General features: G+C 37.9%; 1 protein-coding gene across 1 annotated transcript in view; it reads right to left on the bottom strand.

Moving 5' to 3' along the window:
• The window catches only part of NELL2 (neural EGFL like 2), a 136,003-nt gene that overhangs the window by 67,541 nt on the left and 52,912 nt on the right, over positions 1-15,550 (bottom strand). Inside the window, exons 10-12 of the mRNA XM_074539825.1 lie at positions 14,289-14,380; positions 11,457-11,559; positions 8,401-8,529 (exon numbers count right to left, since the gene is read on the bottom strand). Of these exons, the coding sequence (XP_074395926.1) occupies positions 8,401-8,529; positions 11,457-11,559; positions 14,289-14,380 (324 nt within the window). The remainder of the gene's footprint in view (positions 1-8,400; positions 8,530-11,456; positions 11,560-14,288; positions 14,381-15,550) is intronic.

Genomic DNA, 15,550 nt, shown 5'->3' with positions numbered 1-15,550 from the left:
CATTCTCTTGATCATATTTCCAAGCTCCTACTCTCTTCAGCTTCCCTTCATTTTCACCTACTGCCTATTTTCAATATCTCGTGTCTTTTGGTTTCCATAACACTATCTTCTATGTGTCTCTTTTTGTATAAACCCTTTCTCACTTGCCATCTAAGATGAAAAAATATCTTGGGGCTCTGGCACAGCCCTTGCTCCTCCTCCTCCTCCCACTACTATTTCTAGACTCTCCATCACCTGTCAAGCCTATGGTTTAACTGCTGCTGTTGCCTCCAGTCAGTTACAAAACAATCACTGCACTTTTGTTTTGCTTTACTCTATCAAATCCACTGCAGCAGTTTTTACAACTGACATATCCCACAAAGGATGTAACCATCAACTTCAATCAAAAGTGTGTATTTTTTCACATTATTTATTCCAGCTGACAGCACCACCATAGTTGTTATCACTTCTACCCTCTTCAGATAATTTTCAACTTTTTCTTCTCTTTATACCCTGTGCTTTTGCTACTACCAACAGCCAGTGTAAAGCCTGGCCCCTACAGCAAAATTATCAAGAGGTAATGCATATACAAGCTAAGTCCAAAATTGTTTTTTGCTCTTGGGGAGTTTTTTTACTTTTATTTTTGTCTACCTTTCTAGACCTGTGTGTCTCTCCTCCCCCAAAGAGAAAAGCACTACAATAAGGAATCACAATTAATCTAGCCCTGTGAATCAACTATAAGAACATACCCCTCATGCTGAGTTAAATCATACAAAAATTACCTCAAGCATACACAAAGACCAAGAAGAAAAGGGTGAAATAACCTTCCATTATTCCCACCATGCTGGTCCCACAAAAGAACTTGGCTGCTAACAACTCATGCAGCAGTACACAGGGAAGGTAAGAAGAATTGGGCAGTTACTTCTGCCCAATCAGCGTATATTGATTTTATTGAATTATTAACAGATCTGTAGAGAAACTGGGTGAGGTGGATTCTAAGTATTAGCACTCTTGTAAGTAAACTAAGACAATGTTATTGTACCTTGACTAAATTGATAAAGCATTAATTAGAGTAAAAATAACTTCTAACTGCTGCTTCTTCACATAGGGCATATTATTTCCTAGCCCCTAACTAAACTGCACAGTTAACACATACATATTGTACACATCCTGGTTCTTTTGACCTTCATGCTCTTTTAAATCTCTGATCTTGGCTTAAGTTCATGATTTCTCTGTCCATCCTGCAGCCTCTGAAGAGGCCATCAGGACAAAAAAATACTTGAAATAAAAGCAAAGTCACTCAAGGTCTACGTTCCTTGACTAAAGTTCTACACAGCTTTGCAAGGACACAATGCAACAATACAGCATTTCAGAAATATCATTTTTAACAGTACAAAGAGTTGTTTTTATTTCAACTTGCCCCAGTTTTTGGAAAGGAAGACAGACTGTAGAGATAAAACTGTCCTTGTTAAGACATGCAGTAGGAGATATTGCTCAGCAGCTACTTGTGAATGTGAGACTCTTGGAAGAAATGGAAGTTTTCATCTCAGTCTTGTGAAAACATCACTGGACTCCACACACATGTAGTTTTAAAAATATATACCACGTGAAAATTTTGAAAACAAATACTGTCTGCCATCATGGAATATTTTACTTGTCAAACTGCATCTTCTTACAATTTAATACCTTATAATTAATTAATATAGTAGTGTACATGTGATGAAACAAGTACCTATATATAGCTATTTGTCAGACATGAAAGCATCCCAGGGGGCCTTTCGTTAGGCTCCAAATAACTAGTCTGATACAGTTGCATACTGAGAATAAAAAGGATGTTGTATATGACTAATTAGTCAATTCTGAAAATCAGAACAACTTACTGGCACTCCAGCTCATGATCCAACCCCCTTCAGCACTGCACTGAGTTAGGATTACATCTTTAAATCTGAATTGCAAAATAATATTTTTCTTTTCCTAGTTAAGTATGACAACTTACCATTTTGAACTGTGAATGTCAAGAATTTCAAATACTTGTCATCGTGTTTTTGTTTTCCCCTATTTTAAAAGGGTAATGAGGAGCATTAATATTTTTATACAGAGACTACAAATATCTATTGGGTTCTTCTCAGGAAGACAAGGCACAGATTGTACTGAACCAATGTATTTTAAACTCCCTATTGGAAGACAGCAAAGGCAGCACCTGTGAGCAGTGGTAAGAGCAAGGAGTGGTAAGGCCCCCATGTGTGGGTTAAACTGTCTTTGGGTCTAAACCATGCAGCACATTCTTGTGAGCCACCTGGGAGATTACTGCCTCTTTTACAGAAAAGTGCTGATACCACAACTCAGCTGTCCCTCAAACTGTGCCAAACTAGTTACAGGTACCAGAACAGATACAAACACTGTGGCTGCTATTGCTCTGCACTCTTCATGAAAGAATATTTGCTTTAAATTCAGTTTGCCCCAACGCAAGGCATTTCTGTGTCTTTTTTACAACTCTTGGGAATCCAGCCTTTATGTATTGTTAAGAAATGTTGCACTTTTAGACTGAGGTTTTCAGAGTTACAAAAGAAACCCAACCATTTGGCTGTGGGTACTTTTCACACAGGCAAAGCACCTGATTTTTTCAGTAGTCACCTCCCAGCTAACAGTGAAAACTGAACCGAAAGTAAAATAAGAACAAAATTAAAGCTTTATTTTCTTTTCTCTTTTGGTTGCAGGTCTGCTTAATTTGTATGGAAGCTTTCACCTTAACTTCTCATCTGAAGACAAATTACATCATATGTTTATATTGCAAGTGGAAAAGGGCTGCTCTCCGTGCAATAAAACCCCTCGTTACCAGATAGTAAGAGCAGAGTTTAAGAGTTTTCAAGAAGCTCCCTTCATATGATTAATTTCAGCTGTTTGATTTTTTCTTAATTGTAGTAACATCATTCTGAATCCTGGCTATGGCTGGATGATAGAATCATTCCAAACATAATTAATGCAGAAGTAAACAAAATCAAGTAACACGGAATACATCCTAAAATTTGTACACATACAAACTATCTCACTGCTACTACTGATGACACAATCTGTACCTCAGTGGGAACCACAGTCTATGAACTGGTGTCAGGGATACTGCTTCTGCACTTTAAGTTAGGAATAAACTTTATTATTTTCCTTAATTAAAGTCATAGCAGACAAGAAGGATTGGTCCTGCTCCACCACACTGACACATTAAAACTGCTTTTCTAATTCCACATATTAAGATTTCTCACTAACATAATGATGAAAATAAGATGACAGTGCTTTTGATGAGAAAAAACCATTAATAATTGATAATACATTAATACTATTTAATATTAATATTTCATTTTAATATTAATACAATTTAATTAGTTTTTATAGAAATTTGGAAATAAAATTCCTCCCTCCTAGAGTGAAAGTTTTTCTTTCTGCTTGATTGGTTTCCCAACCCAACTCAAAATGACTAGGAAGTGAGTCAAACAAACTACCAGCTGATGGAGATGGAAATCTTTATTTCTTATCTATATGTGATACTATTGACACTTTTCACGTCCAAAAAATACTTTTTTTTAGAAGAGGGAAGTGTGAGTAGCCTTCCCAGGTTGACAAAGCTGACAGTACTGTAGAGCTTTTAAGTAGGACTCTTACTCAAAAAAAATGGTGCATACCATGAAGACAGCAAAGCTAGCAAATAGCTCAGTACTGTCTATTAAAGACCCAGAAGACTTAATAGAATATATTATAATACTTGGAGGGTTATCTCCATTATGGAAGTCTCTTGCTTACACTCTCCCAATATTACACTTAATTTAAGAAAAAGTATGTTCTTTATAACTCTACTTGGCCTATATGATGCAACACATACCCCACTGCAATTTGATTGTAACTATTTATCCTTTATAAGATTTCTTCTCTTCACTACAATCTGTGGAAGTCAAATTAATTTTGCAAATGTGCTTTATTTTTGTAATCCAGTAGCTAAAACCAACAAGATTAACAAGAAGATTAACAACAGATTGTACTAATTAGGTAAGTGAATAAGTGCAATATTCATATTGTTGGGGAAGAGGGTTAATAGTATTTTTAAGCATAAAAAGGGATAAATTAGTAAATCTTTCCAAACAGAATAGTAACATACAACTGTGAGTTAAGGGACACCTGATAAGGTGTAACCAAGTGTCATTTCTGACGTGCTCCAGAAAACTCTGGAAAGAGGCAATTTCTCCTCTAAGACTGCTTACTTCCTTCCACTGGCAATGATTCAAATCAAGCCAGCTTATTCAAAAGCATATTTCTCAACTGAAAACCATCTCCCCTCAAGGGACAATCATCAGTGAAGCTGATGTAATTCTCAAATCCAGACAAAGTCATTCAGTCTTTGGTCTAATTTCATCTGCTACACTTGAAACTGGGACAAACATGACAACAGCAGAGAAACTAGAAGAGTTAGTGAGGAGAGAGAGAGAATAAATTAGAATATAAATTGAAAATTGTTTCACACAAAATTGTTCTAAGTTAACTATGTTGTATACTGTGCAAATAGTACAACTAAATTTCCAAATATCAAAAAATAAACATCATGTCCACACACCCATAACGAATGTGTCACATGTAGAGGGCTGACCCTGGTCAGCAATTTGGCACCCAACAGCTCTTTTCTTGCTCAACCCCACAGTGGGATGAAGGGATTAGGAAAAAGAATGAAAGTGAGAAAAAACGCATCATTTGATATAAATAAAACATTTTTGATATCATAAAATAAGTGAAAGGGGATAGGAAAAAAAAGGACTCAAAGGTAACCATTCTCCAGCTACCACCAGCAAACTGATGCTCGACCAGTCTCTGAGAAATAACCACACTGTACTCCTGTTTTCACTACTGAGGATGGCATCACAAACCTAAACCACAGCACCACACAGGCTGCTACAAGGAAATTTAACTCTATCACAGCCAAGACAGATATGTGATGTAAAATAGCCTCTGCATCAGGCAAAATCCTCTTGATAAAGAATAATGCAGTTTTCTCAGGTCATGTTCTGTCTTGGTCTCCACAAAAATGATTGTATTTTCAGGTCTTTTTTCTCGAGCTTCCTCTGCTCTCTATTTAATCAGCAATCCTTGGCAGTACTTCTGAACTGAAATCATATTTTGCAGAGAGATAGCTGAACTATGCTCCTCTAGATGCATCAGACTACCTTGGCAGCCAAGAGTCACAACCTTTATCCTGAAAAGCCTTTTCAGCATAACTCCACCATCATAAAAGCAGTGGGTATTGAACACTCTTTGAAATATATTCCAGAGGGTAATCTTCAATTTGAGAGTACTGCACACGTAGCTTCAGGAAAAACTAATTACTCTTTACAAGAACACCTGTTTTAGTAAGCTGTTATTGTTAGGTAGGATGCTGTATTAAAAGCACCTACACCTGGGCAGCAGAGCATAATCCATACACAACCTGCTCACAAAGTATCTCAAACTGCATAATAGCCTGAGGCAGAAAATAGATTTAAAAGTATTTGGAATAAGGCTTCCAGCATGTAAATTAAGAAATACCAATTCTTGAAGTACTGCTTTATGCAGCACTGTGAAAGAAAGCTAAATGTGATGTAAATATTAACAAATATTATTATAATATAGCAGCACCATAAAAGTATCTAGAGACATCCCACAGCTTTGGAAAAGCACTGGTTCATTCTAGGACAGAAGCCAAACTCTTCCATCATTCAGGTGAAATTTATGCAGCTTTTTCAGACCCACACTGAAACCAGCTTTGAGGTTTTTATTTTTGTTTTTCTCCTTAAGGAATAGTTCTGCAAATGGGAGCATCATTACTTCTGTTTATTCTTTCCATTTTGATAGTGCTAGAGCACAAATCAGGATGGTATTTAGTGAAACTTGGCTCTAACACAGAACCAATGACATCCAATTTTGCAGTATATCTGAAGTTTGTGCAGTGCAAACACAGAAACAGCTCTCATATCTATGGGCTCTAGGCATTACAAAAAGCCTTCTCTGAAAGGCTTTGTGTTAACTCTACAGTTCTACACCTGGCTCTGCTTGCAATTAAAGACCGAATAATAGCAGAGTGAAAAAAGGGTATCCCCTGAGAAAGGGAGGTTGGGACCATTTCAGCCTTTAAAGATGAGGCCCAGGACTCTGAAAAGACTTGGTGCTGCACTACATCCATTGTGCCTTTTGCTGTTTGTTAGTTTAGTATATAAAGTAAGAGTCTCTTTCCAGAAATAAAATCCCCTGCTCAAATAGACATTTGAACTGAAAAAGGGATACAATAATAAAAGCACAACTCTGAAGAAACATGGGTATTTCAGCCCCCTGCCCCTTCCACAAAAACAATCCTGAAGTTTTGATTTTTAGCCTTATCTCCCATCCTTCCAACACACAACCCCACAGTCAGTCAGGGATGGACAGCCAAGAGCAGGTCTGGACCCCTGTGCCAACTGTGCATGGCTCAAGTGTGGTGCCAACACCACGGCTACAGCACAGAACCAGAAGCAAAGCCAGGATGGTTTGCCTGTTCAGGCAGCTTCACCTCTGGCAGGGAGAACCTCTTGGGAAGTGACCCAGTTCCTGAGCTTTGCTCATGTGGGCACATCTTCCTAGTGTAACTTACTCCCATCACCTTCAACATGGGCAAGCGTTCCTGGATCAGGAACATTTTTAGGTTACAATTAAATGCCTATACAAGTAATAAGCAAAATTATTATTTTTATGTAAATAACATGTCCCAATCTTTTATTCACTTATGCATGTTTTCTGAAAGAAATTAAGCAGATTCATAATTACCACCCAGAACCAATGTCATTTTCCCATACAGAAACAATTGGGCCAAGAAATCTTCTCAAAAGATCATCATATTGAAATCAGGTACTGCACAAGCTAGTAAATCCTCTTATAATAAGAATGCATCAGCCTCACATATGATAATCTACTGTGTCCTCATCAAACATTTCACCCTCAATGCTGATTAAAAAGTTTCTTCTCTTTCTTTGCTTATGGCATGCCTGGCAAGTTACACACAAAGCAACAGACTCTAATGTGAGAGACATGGAAATCACCAAGAAAGTGTAATTTGTTTTTTTGCTTTCATTGAGCAGAGTAACAATAGAGCTGCAGGTAAAAAAACCTCTTAAAGCTCCTAAATTCACCAAAACTCCATTGCTCCAGTGACTCCCTAAAATAGGGAATGGCTGATGAGTTCCCAGGAACACAGATCCACAGCCTAGGCCACAGCAGTCTCCAGGGACTCTGGTACAAAATGCAATTGATGTTACAAGTTACACAGCAGGTCCCGGTGTCAGATACCTCCTGGAACATGATGGGGGCCAAGGGATTTGGTTCTGGAAGATTTTCAGTTCTGCTTCTCAAAATCAGCTTACATCAGAAGGCTTACCATAAAAAATAAGTAGAGGTGTATATAAAGCAGAATTACTTATATGCTTCTTTCCCAAAAAAAGCCACAAATTCTCAAATGTAAGTCCACAAATGAGCATTCCCACTGACACTGATGCAGCTACTAACTCAAGCAAGCTCTGGGCATTAACTTCAGCAAAGTTCAGCCAAAGGAACAATCTTAAAAGGCCTCAACTTATCCCATTTATTGTGCATCACCAGAGAATAATGCAGGTATTAGGTGGGACTGCAGAGTACCCTAAACTACATCTCCTCATAAATGCTTGACTTTCAATTTAATCTGAACAGAACTGCTTACTAGTCAAAGCCCATTCTGCTGCCAACACTTAAGCTTTATTGTGAGAAGGGCCTGACAGCACACTGGTATTGTGTTTACAGAATCAGGGGTTTCATGAGGCAGAGCAAACATCAGCACCAACACTGGGAGACTCTGCAGAGGACTTTGGCTTTCACTGCTGCAGTGGGGATGAGTTCCTTTCATCTGATGATGCTACATTGTACAGGTGATTCTCTTCTGATTAAGTAGCTTGTTGGTTCCTGATAACAAAACAGCAACTCAAAAAATGAATCTTTACTCAGTAAAGATTAACAATACTAGAATCTAACCTATAGCATTTCTTGCTTCCTGAGGAGAGAAAATAGGAACATGCAGCACTGAAAACAGAAACAAAATGTTACACTAATAAGTTTTTCAAATGGTTCAATTTAGATTGCCTAAGTATCTGAATACCTTGGAAAACAAAGGAAAACTCTCCTATGGAAGCACATTTCTAATTCAAGATCTCAGCCATATTAACTGTTTACCTCCATGCTGATCAGATTTTTTAGTTTTCTTTTAATGAACTTATTTGAAGAGATTATTTTAGTTGATCAACATCTAACTCACTGCATTGAATATGTCAATCCCTTTGACAGCTTACGAATCTGTGGACTCATCCCACAGTAATTTACAGAGAAGTGCTGAGGCTGCGCACAGGGCGTCACCTTCACAGTAGGCATTGTCCTCTCGAAGGGCTCGGAAGCCGTCCCGGCAGCTACAGACAGCTCTGTCCTCCAGGTTCCGGCACACGGAATGCTCCATGCAGTTATGGCCCTCAGTGCAAAAGTCATGGCCTGTGCAGAAACAAGCATGATTGAGGGTTAAAAAGAATCCAGGGATTACAAAACACACCTGTCAAAGACAGCGCTATCTTTTTCTCGGTTCTTTTTCTCAGTTAGGTCAAAGAATAATACCTTTCTATTGTCTGTGAGATACAGAAAAATAAATTGTACCAAGCATGAAATGGATGAGAGCAGTAGTAAAGGCCACCAGAACCGACTCTCTCTAGGTCTTCAATTCAATTTCAGGTTATAGCACTGATCTGAAGCAGCTGGATAGGAGGCTTGCTCAAATCCCCTTACTGTCTCCTTGTCATTGTTAATTACTTTCACAGGACATGGCTTAATTATATAGTTCTTGTCATTTTCTTTTTTTGTGTGTTTGTTTGTTTGCACATTTATAAAAGACCTTAACAGCTTAGACACCCAGCATCTCATTTATTAGTGATAATACTTTTAGAACTTTTAGTTCCCAGATGTATTTGTAAAATCCTTCTATATTTAACCAGAAGTCTTTGATTAACATTGACTTGGTTTGCTTTACTCTCCTCTTATCTCTTCCCTTCCTCCACTAACTGAATACTCTTTCCTTATTATTACATCATTCTTTCCATTACAGAGAATTTTATTTTTAAATCTCACCTCTTAGCCATCCCTGTTTCCTATTTTCTTAATTTTTTCTTTTCTGTTTTTCCTGAGTGTGGCCATTTTACATTGTACCTTAATTATAAATTTTTAAGACTGTGAAGTTCTTTTCCAGGTAGGAAAATTTAGATTGAACCTTTCAACTCAGTAGGTTTCTTTTTAAATTTCTTCTGTTTGGTCTCATGAAATCTAATGATTTAATGTTGTTGAACAATTTTAACTGGTTCTAGAAACTGACTTGAAGCTTTCACAGTTTCCAGATCTGTAGATAAAGGTGTAGAGCTTGTCTCCTTCCCTGTTCTCTCATTAAATTTATTTGTTTCAAGTTTCCTTCTTTCACTGAAGCATTAATTGATCAAGCAGCAGCAGTGTTTTCCAATAATTACTTTCTTCTCTGAAAGCCACAGGAGACCTTGGGAGTGTAGGCTAAGCTCAGGGGACAAGGACTGGTGTAACAGCAACAGCTCCAGAATGCAAGCTGGCATCAGGCTGCAACACAAGCCTCTTGCAAAATAGCAAAAAATTATTTTCCAGCAATAAAGATTATTAGTGTTATCATTCCACCTGGTCTCTGCTTCATATTTTGCTGTGAAAGAGCTTCTAACCCTAACCTCACAGAAGCTTAGTTAAACAAGGACCCCAAGCAGAACAGTGGCAGCAAAGATGTTTGGAGGTCAGGTCAAAGAAATCTTTTGCACTTGAACAGCTCAGGGACAATAAAACAATAGGAATGAAGCCAAAGAACAAAAGGAAGCAGAAGATCCTATAAGGACAAAATGTTTTAGTACTGAGGCCCAGTGACATCGTTATGACAGAAGCATCACAGACCTACTGTGATACAACAGGCTAATGCTTTTCTTCCTCCTGCTGTGGGTTGTTTCTCTAAAGGCATGCTTAGGTAATGTTACCCAGACATCATCATCCACCACAGCTACCACACTGATGGCATAGAACATAGAATATTATGGAGCAAAACATTGTACAGTTTAATTGTGCCAGAGGTCTCCAATACTCCTTGATGACAGCAGCAGCAGGTGCATCAGGAGCAACCTCTGGCCATGGCAACATCTCCTTTTTGCCTTTTTCCTGCCCTGCTCACTGAATCCTGAGTTCGTGGAAAAGCAAGAGGCTTATTTCTGGATTGTATTGGATTGCATCAGATTTTGAAAAGATACATGTCATCCAGGAAGTATGAGGGCTTTCATACTGATTATTATTAAGATTCTCAACATTCATATAGCAGCTGCAATAAAAAAAACAAAATGCATGCTACTGAATAATAGCCTACATCAGCTTCTCATTTAAAGAATAAGCTCCTTTCCTCATGAGAAGCCAAGCTAGCATAGTTCAGGGAGGATTGAAAACATTCAGAAAGCACTCAACCAACATATATTAAAATTTTTCTAGCTATACCAGCCACAAGAAACATAGACTCCTTTTCTGTAAGCTACTGAAGATTTTATAGAAAATTATCATTAAAAAATCCTTTTGGACTGTGACAGACTTGAAGACCTGTCTTCTCTTAACTTCTTTTCTTCTACTTTCTTATCCCTCTGCTTGATGTCATTAATCATATTCTTCATGTTTGTGCTGAGTGGCACAGAAATAGCCATAGCTGCAATCTTCACTGATGTACACTTAAAATCAGGCCAAGAGCCTAACACATTCCTTCATGCCAGGTTTCAATTTATCTTATTTAGTCATACAAGAAACAGATGCAGCTTGAAGATGCAAATGCTGATAGCTTTGAAGATACCAGTGTTAGTCCAGATCAAAAGGGTGGGCCAAGGACTCAGAGACTTCCTACATCACTCTCCTTTGGTAAGGATCAGACTGAGTGTAGCATGCAAAGGTGCACAGCATACAAAAATATTTCCCAAAGCTTCTGCTTATAGATGTAGACTACAAGCCTAGAGAGGTGAACAAGTTACCCAAGTACTTGAACATCTGCTTAGCACAAATGGTCCCCTGAAAGAGATATCTCAAAGCACCCGAGAAAGAGTGGGTGAAGGGAAGAGAAATCAGTAATTATATACATGATTTCTTAGACTCTCCACCCATTTTTGGCTGGAATAAAACACAAACACTTGTTTCACAGAATTTACATTACAAAACATTTTACAAACAACTTTCAGATATCACAGTGCAGTTGTTACCTATTCAGCTTCCCAAGATCTACAGTGATCATCATGCATAGGAGTGTCTTATTCAAAATTATCAGAAAAAAAAATCCATTTGCAATCTATAAGAATGAAAAATTACACTGAGCTTATATATATATCCTGCTACTACCTTACCTTTACAGACTTTGCAGCAACTGTGGGATAAGGGGATCTGTTGAGATTCTGGGCAGCTCAAAGCTGGACAGATGCCTTTTGGAATTCGCTGCATTTTGTGGTCCTGTTAAATTGAGGTAATTGATTAATACTGTGAGACAGGAAATAAAGGAAGCTGTAACTTTAGTGGAGTTTCACCATTATGATGTACACAAACCCATGCCTAGGCCAAACTCCAGGAACCTTCAAAAACCATTTGAGAGGACAACATAGCACAATAAAACCATCAGGAACTGTTCTATACTCAAACCTTTTCAAGCAAGCAGAAGCGTGGCAACAACTCTCATTCTTCTCTTATCCTAGCTGTCAAGAAACTTGTCTCAGAAGTTTCTCTTAGCATTAAGCCTGTAAGAGTTACAACTATTTCTCAAAAACTGAAGCGGCAGATTCAGAGTCAAGGGTCCCCATAATGAATACTGTAAAGAAGCTTGTTATATACACAGCAAGTAAAATCAATCTTGAGCATCTCTGATCTCACTGCTTTCAGTGGCAGTAACACTGAAAGAAACTGGCACTGAGTCCCTATTAGGAAAGAGGGTTTTATTAGGCATCTGGAAGTGTACACCACCACAAGAAGGTACACAAGTATGTTCAGGCACTCAGTGCAGGTCACCTGAAATTGCTGCAGTATGGCCACACAAAATGCTTGCCTTAGCAACCTGGCTACCACGGGTGTACCTCCTTTAGGCTCCCTCAGGCCATAAATAATGTGTCTTGCTGTACTCTAGTCATGACAGGGCAAAGAAAGAAAATAAGGCAAACAACAGCATGTTCCTCGGAGACATCTGCCATAAAATAAGTGATGTGGTTAAAATAAGACTTCAATGAACTCAGCACTATGCATTTCTGCATGCAAGAAAAACATCTAAAATAATGCATCTGCTATTGTATGTGTGTGTAGTATTATTATTAGTCTAGCATTTAATTTTAAATCCTCTTTAAGCATGAAATATAAAGATGAAAATGTACACAATGGCCAATATCAAAATGACTGCTCAAACTTTACCTTAAACAATCTTGACAGAGAGACCAGCCCTAATCTTATAATACAATAAAGCAAATAAGACAGATGTGCTGTACACCAGAACAAACAAAACCCAGCAATCCCATAAGCTAAATTAACCTTTGATAGAAATAACATCAATTAAGGTAGTCTGGATTTTATTTTAATCTTTTATAAAGTCTAATATGGAAGATAATCTTTCATTCACTTATTTATAATATTCAAACAGAGAAATGCATGCCTATAGCATACAAAACTGCAGCAGCCAATCAAAACAAAATATGAGGCTTTTAATTACATCCAGACAAAATGAAAAATTTCCATACATTGCCTTGATAACATCATAATAATCTTTCAAGCATGAAACCAGTACCTGTGCCATTCCTATTAATACCTCTTGACTTGAAGTCATTAATTATATCCTTTTATGAGAAATCTGGTAGTAATAAAATAATTCCCATCTATGAATTCCTAACTGACCAACAAAGCTTACAGATTTTATGCTCTGAATTATCATTCACGAGGCTGTTCAGCAGAAACTGTGCATACTTCAATCCTTGAAAAAGCAACATTTCAATCAGCCAAAGCTGCTGCTTACTATTTCTACCAAGACAGTGAGGCAGCCTACCAGAAAACAAGTCTAATCAACAAAACACAGACTAGCCCAGCCAACAGAGGCATTTTTTTCATACAGTATCACAATTGCCAGCTGCAAGGAACACAAGGCAATGTCACATAACTTTTGATCATTGTTAATTATACCCATTGACTAATCATAGAATTCATGTCTTGGGTGCCTTGTTGAAAATACAAGCTCATAGCCCCAAAAAGCCTACAGCTGAATCCAAAATTATTTCTGGTCAGCTTCATGCCATTCTCAAAAGGGTGTCAAAGGCCCTATTGCAGCAATTAAGCTCATAAGGATTAAAATCAACAGCAGTTAGAAAAGAATTCCCAGTTCCTCTTTGTAAGATGCACTTTTTAACAACTGTACGAAAATGTTTGAGATTTCCAGAAACTGGTCTGATAGACTGCTGCATGATGAGAAGGGAGAGGAGTTGCTCGTCTCCTTTTCTCTGCTGAGAAATGTGTGTTCAGGTTTTCAACTCCAGCCCACAACCTGCAGCTCTCTAAGCAGACAGGATTTTTCCCCATCCCTCCCCTAGAGAGACAACACACAACTCACTGCAGCAGTTTGTGTAATTCTTAACCCACAGCTGTCCCTGAGGTATATTTTACCCTAAAGTATATTTTTGCCCTGAAGAGCAGCTGTATTCATGCAGCAGGGCAAGACTGACTCAGCATCAGATATATTCTGTTTACAAATAAAAACCCCAAGCCTACCTCATTTCCATCACTAGAAATACCAGATACCTGGTGTACCAGCTCTTTTTCTTCTTTTCCCCCAGCTTTTCCTCTGAAGAATGATCCTGAATTCCAAGCTATGCCCCCATTACATCTGTATCTCTTACCCCTGAGCACATAATTTTGAACAATAACACTGCAGATGGAAACATAAGGTAATCTGTTGATGTTTCATTACCAACGGTGGGGACAATACCTAGGGAAGAAAGGATGCTGCCTGATTGTCAAGCTGTATCATCAAAGCTTGCAGCTATGCAAAGTAAATTTATTTGCAAAAATTTGATGTGGAACTCAGACAACATAAACACAGGACCTATTGGATGCCTTTTCTGTCACTTCCTAAGGTACACCTATCTATATTTCAAAAGCGTGACTTTGATATTTCTAACATGCAAGAATTTTTATTCCATCAAGAGTATTCTTACCTTGCACTCAAAAAGAACACAGTCCCCTGAGCCTGAATACACAGTTTCTCTTTGTCCTTCAAAGTAGGTTCGGCCTTCAAATACACACACCGCTTCAGAGAGAAAAAACAAAACAAAACAACACAAAACAATGATTTTTGTTTAAACATGTTGGCACGCTGCTAATAGAATTGATACATTTTCTTAAAGAGGACTGCATTTCAGAATAAAAAGACTGATTCAGCTGCAAGAATATTCTAAACCCATCTATAGGACTCTAGGATATCATAAGAAAAAAATGTAGAGGAGAAAAAGTCCCCACAAAGTCCCCAAAAAGGCACATGTAAGTAGAAAGGTGAAGGATGTTGAAGCAATATGGAGTACAGCTAGCTACTGAGATGGCAGAAGAGACATGTCTCAGGTGACACCAAGAAAGGTGACTGCCTGCAACACAGCTCATGGCTGCACAAGAAAATGGAGTGTGAGAGCAGAGCCAGTGGCATTAATATATAATTAGTTTCTTGAGAGGAATGTTGCATGATGAAGGGTGATCACTAAAGCCATATGTTTATTTGTTATCACAGTCCTTTGATGTTTCCTCACCCCACACATTATGTCATTTAAACATTATGGATTTGTATCTTGAATATCCCCATTCTTTAATATGCCTTAGCAGTAATGATAAAGTATATGAATTTTCTTGTACAGTAACTATTTTTGAGACTGTCTTTTTATTCCCCAACAAAAACAGGATCAAGTCTCCAATGATCAAATGACAGACGGATGTCACCAGGATTGGTGTTTGTCACACCATGGCCTTGGTGCCATTCCTGCACCCCAGCAGCACCAGGTTTTACAGCAGCACGCTGACACAGCTCGTACTGGATTGCTCACTAAAACTCCTATTCAGTATTTAAGACTTACATAAAACATCTCCACAGCAAACTGTCTTGCCTTTTTTTTTTTTTTAATGGGTCCATTACTGCAATTACATTATGCAAAGTATAAAGGCTCAGTAACATAACTGCTAGGTACAGAAAATCAGATGTCTGTCTCTGTTGCTTAGGACACAGTCAAGGCCCATCAAGTTAGCATAATCATGAAATAACAGGAGTAGGTTACAACTTTCAAGTTCCAGATTACATAGTTAGAAGTCCAATTTGCTAACCATTGATTTGAAGATGCAAATCAATTATACTTTCACAGAAAGATTTCTCTATTATGTTTAAATAGATTGCATTTTTTAGACAATTTTAAAATATCTAAAAGTACAAGACTTTTTG

Source organism: Zonotrichia albicollis, chromosome 4 (genome assembly GCF_047830755.1).
Source record: "Zonotrichia albicollis isolate bZonAlb1 chromosome 4, bZonAlb1.hap1, whole genome shotgun sequence".
Lineage (NCBI taxonomy): Eukaryota > Metazoa > Chordata > Aves > Passeriformes > Passerellidae > Zonotrichia > Zonotrichia albicollis.
This window is presented reverse-complemented; position numbering and strand designations above follow the sequence as displayed.